Source organism: Hibiscus syriacus, unplaced genomic scaffold (assembly GCF_006381635.1).
Source record: "Hibiscus syriacus cultivar Baekdansim isolate YM2019G1 unplaced genomic scaffold, ASM638163v2 tig00112928_pilon, whole genome shotgun sequence".
NCBI classification, from domain to species: Eukaryota; Viridiplantae; Streptophyta; class Magnoliopsida; order Malvales; family Malvaceae; genus Hibiscus; species Hibiscus syriacus.
The window spans coordinates 346,634-356,990 of record NW_024063422.1 but is presented as its reverse complement, the minus strand read 5'-3'; the positions used below and the strand labels follow the sequence as shown (position 1 = coordinate 356,990).

Sequence of the window (10,357 nt, the reverse complement as noted above, 5' to 3'; positions counted from 1 at the left end):
GAGCAATAAGTAGGGAGAACACTTTTTAAAAGGAAGTTTGTTTTTTTAGGGAAAGTTTGATTTTTTATTTTAACTTTTAGACTCGGGCGGGAACCGGCAAATTTTGGTTCCAACCCATTATTTTAGTCCTGATATTTTGGGAGATTTCGTTTTAACGACACGACTTTTCTTTAGGAGGGTCACGGACCAACTGTCATTTGACACTTCGTACATCAGGGAAAATTTAAGGATAAATAGCGGAATGGTCACTTATCTTTTATATTTGTACATGTTACTCATTCATAAAAGTTAAGTTTTAATTATTTGCGTTATTGTTTTATGAAGTCTTTTTTGATTGAGACGTTGAATATTGTTAGTTTGATAATAAAATTGTTAGTAAAAGGGTTTAATTTTATTTTAACCCTAAAAATTAGATATATTCATTGTATGTCTTTTATAAATCTAAAGTAATTCATGGACAAATTTGAATCGTAAATTTGATTGAGTTTGTTCAACTAAACGATCTAAAAGTAAAACAAAATCTTTTATTTAAGAGTGTGTTATAATATAATTTATATTAAACGATCCTTAAATTTTTAAATATTTAAAGTATATCTTTAAACTATGACTATTTTTTAATTACTTACTTTGAGTTTTTTAAATATGTAGTAAATACAAGTTAGTATTATTTAGTGACTTTCAATCATTTTATAATGAACGTTCATATTCATACATAAATCATACTCGTACTCGAAATTTCAAGGATAATAACAAATATATTAATCACTTAATTCGTGCTACTTAATTTACGTTTGAATGATAAATTTTGAAGAGTTTTTTATATTTTTAAATTCCGATATTAAATTATTTATTCGAACGAAAATAAAAAAATTAATTACTTAAAGTAATGTATTTGTATGGAACACGAGCCACAAAAGCAATAAGAAAAATAGATACAAGAACAAGGAGAGAAATTTGTATTATTAACTCAATATAATTTGTGCATAATATTTTATTTAAATTCTGTATTTACAGGTATAAATAATAGGTATCATATAGAATTTTAATCCTAATAAATATAAAATCCTAATAATAAAGTACATCAAAGTAGTAAACAACTTGATATCGTTAAGTAAAATCTCATGTTCGAGTCTTTATACATGCAAAAAATCTCCGTTGGGAGGTCAATCCATAATAGTTAGGGCAAAGCCTTTGAACGAGTGGACAACAAAAAAATACATTAAAGTCATATATTTAATGTACATTATTCTAAGTTTAAGTATACAAAATGTGTTAAATTATGCCCGTTTTTTTAATTAGTATCTAACATTTTTTCGTTTTAATTTATGTCTAAAATTTCATTCCGTTACTAAAACATGTTAAGTTTAACAATTAACCCATTAAAGATATACTTGACATTTTAATATTAAAATTATTTATAAAAATAAAAAAAAAATTAAAATAAAAACTAAACCTAATAAGTCTTTCACTCTCTCCCATCTCCCTTTTTTGAAATTGAATTCAAGAACCCTAAAGTCGGTGTCGTCTTCAGCAGAGGTTTTGGTGCTTATTTTATAATTAAAAAAGAAAATAACTGTTCCAAAATACATATAACGAAACTTGTTTCAGTTCTTTGGCTCCATTAAAGAATGTTTGAGGTTTTGTTCAGAAAAAAACGCATGCTTTTTTCTTGGTTTAGTTTTGGATTGATTCACTGAATCGGCATCGCAACTCATTGATGATTTGATAATGCGTTTTAACTCATAGTTTAAGAGTTCTGTCCTTTGTTCAGATTACTGGTGTAACTTTGATTGCATTTTGGTAGAATGGATGGACTCAGAATCTGCCGATTCCTCCTCTCAACCTCAAACTAAAGCTTCTGATGTTGAAACCTCTGCTGAAGACGACACCGATGTTAAACGGCCGGCTATACTAATGATACGGGAAGTCATTCAATGGCCAACAACGAGGAACCTACTGTCAAAGCTTTGATATTGAACCCCTAAAGGCTGGTGAACTGATTTAGGGTTATTGAATTCAATTTCAGGGAAAAGGTAGAGAAGAGAAAGAGAGGGAAACACTAAATCAGATTTTGTTTTTCATTTTAATTGTTTTCTTATTTTCAAAAATCATTTTTAATATTAGAAATATGTTATGTGACGTTTTTAATGGGTTAACATAAATTTAACGGTTCGTCACGACTTAACCCATTTGATAACGGAATGAACATTAGCATCAAATTAAAACGAAATAAACGTTATGCACAAAACTAAAAAACAGGCATAGTTGGACACATTTTATAAAATTAACCCTTATTCTAATTATAATTGACATACACATAAAATACATGCAAAAATATATTACTAAAAAAATATTACATATATCTTTAACACACATAATATGTTATATTATTTAAAATTTTACTGAAATATTCACTAAGACAAAAACATGTGTAAAAAAAAACACATACATATATTCCACCTTCATGAAAACATCACATAAGAACTTTGAATCTTTACAATTCAATATTGAATATAATCTTCAAATTTTGAAATATAATGTACAGTTGAAAAATATTCTAAATTATTACTTTAATAGATTCATTGAATATTTATATTATTTTTTAAGATCACGAGAGAAAACTTTAGGAAAATATGTTTTATATTTGATGTGTTATATTTCAATTGAATGGAACATTTTACAATAATTTCGTACATGATAGTTGACATCTTATAATGTATAAGCAAATCACATATTATGAATGTGTTCAGTTAATAGTCTTAGCCAAACACATTTTCAATTGTCTCGTGTAAGTATACATGAAATTTGTTAACAACATGGATAAATAAAGGGGATGGACGGGACAATCTTTCCTCCTAAAATTTTAAATTTATAATTCATATATTGTCTTCTATAGTATAAATTTGTATAACTTGCCTTCCTTTGTTAAAACAATATGGTTATGATTATTTTTGCATAAACTATTAGAAATATTAAAATAACCTTACTTTCATAAAATATAAAATTTAATTATTAATGATATGATATATCACATTATATATATTAAAATATCATATTATAAAATGAACTGAAAATAATTCTGAAATTCAAAAATTAATATATAAAAAGTAGAGATTAAATCATAAGAAGGAGAATGATGTTTTCATGCTGTATGATTTTGCCCATCGCGTGGGGTATTATACATTCGTCACTAAAAGGACAAATCACGTCAGGAAACTGAAACGATCAATCTGACCGTCGGATTTTTGCCCCATTTTATCCTCATCGGCATGGAAGTCCATTTGAAACCGTCGCTGATTCTTAGTTAGGTTTTATTCGCTTCTTCTACTTTTAGCGGCGCTGCGATTCCATGATCGTCACGGTTATCAGCTGAATTCGACTATAACTCTTTCACTTCGAGAATTGAGTCCAAAAAGATAGCTCTGACACCCCTCCTCGATTTTACTCGCATCTCGCAAGACATAGGTAGCTCTCTCTCGTCCTCTCTCTCTTTCATTTCATTGTACAATTAGAGCATAGTTTAGATCGGCTGAATTACTTAGTCTATTGAAAGTTGAAGCTCTTAAGATAAGCAATTAGCTAGAAAATACTGCTTTCTAGAGATTTGGGGATTTTTGGTTCGTTGCCTTCAAGGTTTTACTAGTTTATTCACTTCCTTGATCAAATTTGCTTCTGTTTGTTTTTTTTAACTATTATATTACTGATCTTGTTGTTATTTTCACAGTGTACGGTTATGAGCAATAATTTAAAGCAATCTGTTTTCTGTTCCAGTCTCTGCAGCTCTTAAGCAGTTGAAAGAGAATGAGAACCAAGCGAAAACGAGCATGCAGGAAGCTCCCTGCCCGAAAACCAGCTGCATTGGCCAAAAATGAAAAAGCAGTGAACCAAGTTGAAAAAACAGCGAACCAAAGCGAGGAAGTATTTTTAAATTTTATTAACCATAATAGGCAAGAGGAGGCTGTGTCTGCAGATTCGAATGATTTGGAAGTAGTTAACTTAGACCCTGCTGGGGCCAAGAGTAATTCATCTTCATCGTCCTCTTCAAGTGACAGTGACAAGTCATTTGGTGCTGAAGAAAGTAGCTCTGACGACTCATCAGTTGAAAGGAGATCAAGGAATTCAATAAAGGACATGGTAATGCAAAGCAGAAAGCAAGTAAATTACTGAAGAAAGGAAGGAAAGATGGTGATAAGCTGCCCAGGGTTTTGCGTTCTTCCAGTAAAAAGCAGGATGAATCTACGTTGCCTCAGCAGGACTCTCGCTACAATATGAAAGAACTGAAAGCTTCATTGGAGGTATGCTGAGATCCTTATAACTGCTAATTTTTAGTCATTGCTTGATTAACACTTACAATGCTTGAGAAAGAAAGAAGAGGTACTTCCAAATTGCTAGTTTGCCATTTTTCTAAACTTATCAGGTGATTAAGAAAATAATGAAGATGGATGAGGCTCAACCATTTAATGTTCCCGCCGATCCTGTTGCTTCGAGAAAACCTGTAAGTGTATTGCCACTTTTCTAAATTTGTGAATTGTGTATTTGTGTTGCCAATTTATCTTCATCAACTGCATGCTTCGGGTTGAATCTATTCTAGTTATATTGATTTATCTCGCTAACTCTCTCTCTCCTCCCCCCTCCTTCCTCCCTTTTGGGTTGTGGTTTACTGGAAACAGGATTACTTTAGTGTGATAGATACCCCAATGGATTTTGGTACAATATGTTGTAATTTAGAAAATAGCACAAAGTACATGAATGCAGAAGACGTTTTAATGACGTGCAATACATTTGGGGAACTGCTGCAAGTCCAATAAGAAGGGAGAGTACATAGTTTATCTAATGAAACGAGTGAAGAAAAAATTCATGAAGTACTGGATAGCCGCTGGCTTGAGCATTGAACAATCAAGAAAGATTAATGGTACGTGTTCAGAGTTACTACTTATTGCTTACTTTCAGGTTATTTCTCCAAAATTTATACCAACTACTTTGCCATTTTTTGAATTTTTACCTGAAGAAGTAACTGGTGCAGCCAAATACAAGTGATTACAAATTCCACCATATGTATAGATAGTAGGTTTTGGGGTTTACTGATATCTAGAAAGTTTCGACTTCTTTTTGAATTGGAACTCAATATCAGGAGATGCCTTTTTGTTCACATTACATCATGACATTAAACTTCTCTTTAATGAATGTATGAAATGATAGCAGTCTAGCGGTAAACCTAATGTAGGGTACTTACTTAATTGGTAGGTTAATGTTGAGAAATGGAAGTTTATATACATGTGCAATGATGATCTATCTAATGTCAATGCCCTTGTTCTTGGATTATGAAATCTCAATTATAGGGAAATTATGAGAATTTTGTTTTGGTATTTAAGCATTTACCTTGTAATTTTCATTCACTTGGTGGGAACTTCATACAAACCATCTACAACAGACTATGCTCCGAAAAATAGTGCACATGAGCCTTTCCATCCAGTGGGTGGTGCGGTAGATGGTGCCAGCCATAGTCAGTTGGGTTTTAATCATCATTATCTTTTCTTCCTCCATCAGGCTATAGCCAACCTCATCAGTTGCCGCAACCTGCACCAAGCACTACACGGACACAGTTGCCTCCGGGGAGTTATCAGCTACCTCAGCTGTCACACCATCCGCAACCAAGCACTAGTCAGCCACAATTCTCCCAGTTACAAGCTCGCACAGGCAATATGTTCATTTCTGTCTATTTTTCTTGGATGGGTGCTATAACGTTTTAGAATATATCTTTCCTTTTTGCCTGTTCAAAGCTCGTACTAATTTGATTTCAACTTCAAAACATGCCATTGAGAAGGGATTATGTTGTCGTTTTGGTTTCGCACCAATGGGTAGCGTAATATTTAATGAAATCATTAACATTTTTTTTGATGTTATACATGTAAATGACCATATTTTTCACAAGTTTACTGGTTCTGCTAGAATAACACTACCTCAAAAAAAAAAGATTCTAAATCTTGTTGATCTTACTCTATCTGCCACAGGTATGTGATGACACCAGTTAGCTATTTTCATTTCTATCTCACTCCATTAATGATTTTGTAGGATATTCGCATTATCATTAACTACCTAAAGACATGGTCCCTAAACACAAAAATCATGCATCTTCGTCAAAATAGAAAAGAATGCATCTAAGGCTACTGCAGTATTTGATGCACAACAGATTGTTACCCACAAGCAGCCATATGATCTGCAGCAGCAGCATAGCATCAGTCAATTAAATGCTGTTGCACTGCCCTTTTAACTTGTAATCAGGGCATTATATTCTTAAATGGTTCTTTATTTCCGTACTCAAGAATCCGTTATTACAGCAGATTCTGAGTTTGGAAGCATGCATTTTTTCTGCATGTCTGAGATTAGTTTCGTCATCAATTTGCCCATGCACTTGATTTTCATCTATCTGGCTGCATTCTGTCACAACTACAGCTACCATGTAGTTGTTTTCATTTCTCTTTATGTCCTTTTTTTCCTTCTGCTGTAGGATATTCAAATTTTCAGCCTCCTGGAGATGTAGCCCCAAAACACAAAAACCATGCATCTAAGAAACAAAAAAAGAACTCAGCTATGGGTCCTGCAGCCTCCATTCTCAGTGAGCCACCAGACCAGTTACAACAGCATCATTTGAGCTACTGGCCGCCATATGAACAGAGCATCAACCAGCTACAATTCTCTCAATTGCAGGCTGCCGTAGATGGTGGTGCGTAAAGGAGTTCAGATTCCCAATGATCTTTATACTGTCTTTTATTTCGTAATCAGGACATTATATTCGTAGTGATTACTTATTTTGTTTATTGTTATAACCCATCATTATAGGTTCTGAGTTTAGATGCGTGCTTAGTATCTTCATGAATTTGTCTATATACTCGAAAGTAATTTTTCTCCAAAGGATCTGCATAACATGTTACAGACAATAAAATTATAAAAAATGGATTTAGAGGGATCTCAAGATTTTTTCTTCACATATATCTGACTTTATATTTTTCTGCCCTAGGACACTCACACTTGCTGCCTCAAGCAGATTATACAAGGTCCCGTGGCTATGTTCCCTGTTATCCAGTGGATCCCATGGTTCTCCCTGGCCGATCACATCCCCTGCAGTCCCCATTGAGCCATGGGGAATCTAGTGAGCCACAGCAACGGAAACCGAAGGCAACCCATTGCCAGCCTCAGTCGTCCCAGCTGCAAGATAATGTCGATTTTGGTACCGTCTGAACGCTGCTTCTGTGTCAATCTAGTAACTATCTGCTTACCCTTGTGCTTATATAAATTGTATGGATGGTCTTATCTTCTATGCTATTTGATAATTTAACCATCCGCACCAGCAGGAAAGCAGTAATGAACATAAATAAAAGCTAAACATGATTATCTGGAATAACCTTTAGTTGCTTGTAAAATTGCATCAGCTATGAGTTATTTTGCTTAGGTGTTGTGAAAGTTTGTAGATTTCTTTTATTTGAAAATGATTGATACTTTCAATCTTGATGCAGCTTAATATTAGTGTTTCTTTTCCGGTGGCACATATGGTTTTCTTTCCCCTTCTTGCAGAGCATTCTCACATGTCTCTTACAGATTCTACCGTGAGGGGTATTCGATGTGCACTTAAGTATTCTGCTGGCCCCACAACCAATAAATCTAACCGAGTAAATCAGAAGCAGTTGGGCCATGCCAAATCCCAGCCCGAGCAGACCCCACAGAGCTTGGAACAGCAACCGTTCACAAAAAAGAGGAAAGGAAGAGGTCCTACACGCTGCCGCTTCTTGGACGACCTGGCAGAAGGTGAGCAGATATTTGTCCAGATCAACAAGCTTGGACAGCCTGTTGGTCCAAATGCATACAAGCTAAGCTGCTTCCTGGGCACTATAGCACGGAATGGACACAGAGCACCCCTTACTTTTGTTCACTGGAGGGCAATGCCAGATTCTTATAAAGTGGACATGTGGGACTATGTTCAGGCATGATAAAACATTTGCTCTGTCCTTCTGTGTCATATTACTTCCTTTTTCATTGACATTTTGCCTCTTCCATTTGCTAATAGACAAAGTTTGACATTGATCCAAGTGGCAAGTCTTGGGTCATGCAGGCTATTGGTACAAAATGGAGGGACTGGAAAGCTGATTTAAAGGCAACGTATTACTATTCTCTTAAGACGGATGAAGAGCGCTTGAAGGTATGTGATCCAAGGGTTGTCCCTGAGCAATGGTCAAGTCTTATTTCATACTGGAACACTGATGAGGCAAAGGTACATGCTGAAAAGTGATTGTCAACCCCAAATACCTGCAAATTTTTTGGTAATTAATGTTTATAATTGCCCTTTGTAGAAGCGTTGTGCAAGAAATAAGGCTATCCGTAAAAAACAGACGTGTGGACATTCATCAGGGACCAAGAGTTATGCAAGGATATGTGAGGAGGAGGTGATTTCTCATTTTCTGTAGTTACATGCATGTTTCATATTTTGCTTTGGCCATATTTGAAAGAAGCTGTTGCTTTTGTTGTTGAAATAGCGAAACAAGAGGCCTGATGGGAAGGAACCAACTAGAGCTGAGCTTTATATACTAACACATACACGCAAGGATGGACAGCCTGTTGATGAGACTGCGTCAAAATTAATTGTATGTACAAATAACTCAACTGTACTTTTGCTAGTTGCAGATTTATGTGTAAATCTTATGCATCCGACCTTGATAAATTTTGCAAGTTGAACAGTTGTGTTTTCTTTGCAGTCAAAGATCCGCGAACAAGAAGCTAAGAAGCAGAATAACTCACGATGTAGTGATGAGTCAAATGACACCTTGTGTCAAGTTATGGGAGAAGAAAAAGGCGACTGCATGGAAACTTCTGGAATGGGTCCCAATCGTACTGGTATTTTTGGCTCAAGGCCTAGCCGTGCTGCCCTTGTGAGGATGGCTTCCGAGGCCAAAAGTTCCGCAAATAAGGAGGTGCGTAAGATGACAGTGAAAATGGAGGCCATGGAGGAAAAATATACCCTTATGGAAAACCACATGGCTAGAATGGCTTCAAACATGGAAAAGTTTCTACAGAAGATTGACGCGTCTTCAAATGTTTTGGGGTCTGAACAGGTAACTCTTATACCAGTATTTAATGGTAGTTATTTTTTGTCTTATGCCATACTATTGTGCTGTTTGCATAACAGTTATATGATACTCCTAAATGTCCCGAGTACACAATGAAGCTACAACCTACAATAATATTTAGCAGGGACAATATTTTTACTGGACATGTTAACTAATTAGCTTGTCTCGGAAATGTACCAAGAGCCAATAAAAACACAATGCTGTGACCAAATGGGTTTGCAAAATAAGGAGCTTTTAAGCGTATAGGGTAAACCAATATATTATGAAAAGTGCCTTAGTTGATTGTAGGATCTCAGTTGTGAAAACAAAATGATCTCAAAATATAATATTTTAGGAAATAGCATGTCATGAATTTGTAGTTTGGTTGCAAATATGTGCAATATTATTAAGCATATTTCAGGAATTTACACTACATGACATTGAAGAAATGTTTTCTCATGAGATTCTACACCTTTGATCATGCCTTCCATCAGGACGAACGCATGGCTTTATGCCATCCAAAGGTGCGAACTTTTAATAAGTTATATTAGAAATTTAGGGTGTGTCAAATTAGATCTTCGATAATAAATACAAAGAAAATACTTAAACTATATGGGAAATTGAAATTTCCAGAGGGGGTGTGATTGTCCCCCTCGAGATCCCTGCCTTCCATGTATGCTATTCGTCTCGATTACGTTAACTTGTCAATGGCACAAGGAAAACAATACTTCCTTTGTTCATTGTGCATTTGCCTTTCGGAAACTAGTTTTGCCAATGTCTTCTACGGAAGCTGCTCTCAACCTGGCGTTGGGGGACAGCCTACTACCCTACCTCCCTCTTATCCCATTACATATGGGAATAGGGTTTTGTTGTTGTTGTTGTTGTTGAAACCAGTTTTGCCAATAACTTGGTTTTGTTTTCTTTTTCTAGCATTTCCACGAGGAGGAAGACCCAGAAGAAGATGATACTTGATGGACTTTACCCACCGTTTTCGCCCTAGGTGGCGTTATGTTGATTCAATTTGGTAGTGTTTTAATGTTGAACTTCTGAAACATGAACCATTGAAGGAATGAAGTTGCTAAGTGAAACGTTCTATTTTATATGTATGTATAGGAAGCTATTAAGCTAAATGGCCGTGGGTGGATCGCCACCACCGGACGACTAGTTGAATCGTTTCTCTCCAGTATTTATTTTTTCCCCTGATGAGTTTATGCTTCCGGTAAGATAACGACAATGCATGCAATTATTTAATCGGTTTA

General features: G+C 35.0%; 1 protein-coding gene and 1 long non-coding RNA gene across 5 annotated transcripts; both read left to right on the top strand.

The window, feature by feature from the left end:
* Positions 1 to 4,122: 4,122 nt before the first annotated feature.
* Positions 4,123 to 4,763, top strand: LOC120184765. The gene is made up of 3 exons (XR_005522067.1): positions 4,123 to 4,295; positions 4,418 to 4,495; positions 4,671 to 4,763. It is a non-coding gene; the product is annotated as an uncharacterized LOC120184765 (long non-coding RNA).
* A 30-nt stretch (positions 4,764 to 4,793) lies between these two features.
* Positions 4,794 to 10,357, top strand: LOC120184763. 4 transcript variants are annotated; one of them, XM_039189141.1, is made up of 10 exons: positions 4,794 to 4,912; positions 5,548 to 5,697; positions 6,509 to 6,724; positions 7,019 to 7,228; positions 7,573 to 7,979; positions 8,063 to 8,266; positions 8,346 to 8,438; positions 8,529 to 8,636; positions 8,748 to 9,104; positions 10,029 to 10,357. In XM_039189141.1, the coding sequence occupies exons 1-10, from the start codon at positions 4,834 to 4,836 to the stop codon at positions 10,068 to 10,070; spliced, it is 1,866 nt and encodes a 621-aa protein (XP_039045072.1). In that variant the 5' UTR covers positions 4,794 to 4,833; the 3' UTR covers positions 10,071 to 10,357. The 4 variants fall into 4 exon arrangements, with proteins under 4 accessions (XP_039045072.1, XP_039045074.1, XP_039045073.1 ...); XM_039189143.1 differs by having other exon boundaries at positions 7,046 to 7,228; positions 10,029 to 10,164; XM_039189142.1 differs by having other exon boundaries at positions 7,597 to 7,979; positions 10,029 to 10,164.

Excerpts from the sequence above, each read along its gene's own strand:
- LOC120184763 (XM_039189141.1), top strand. The coding sequence starts at position 4,834 with ATGAAACGAGTGAAGAAAAAATTCATGAAGTACTGGATAGCCGCTGGC. Across the intron at positions 7,229-7,572 it reads GCAAGATAATGTCGATTTTG|AGCATTCTCACATGTCTCTT; the intron begins GTACCGTCTGAA and ends CCCTTCTTGCAG. Across the intron at positions 8,267-8,345 it reads GGAACACTGATGAGGCAAAG|AAGCGTTGTGCAAGAAATAA; the intron begins GTACATGCTGAA and ends TGCCCTTTGTAG.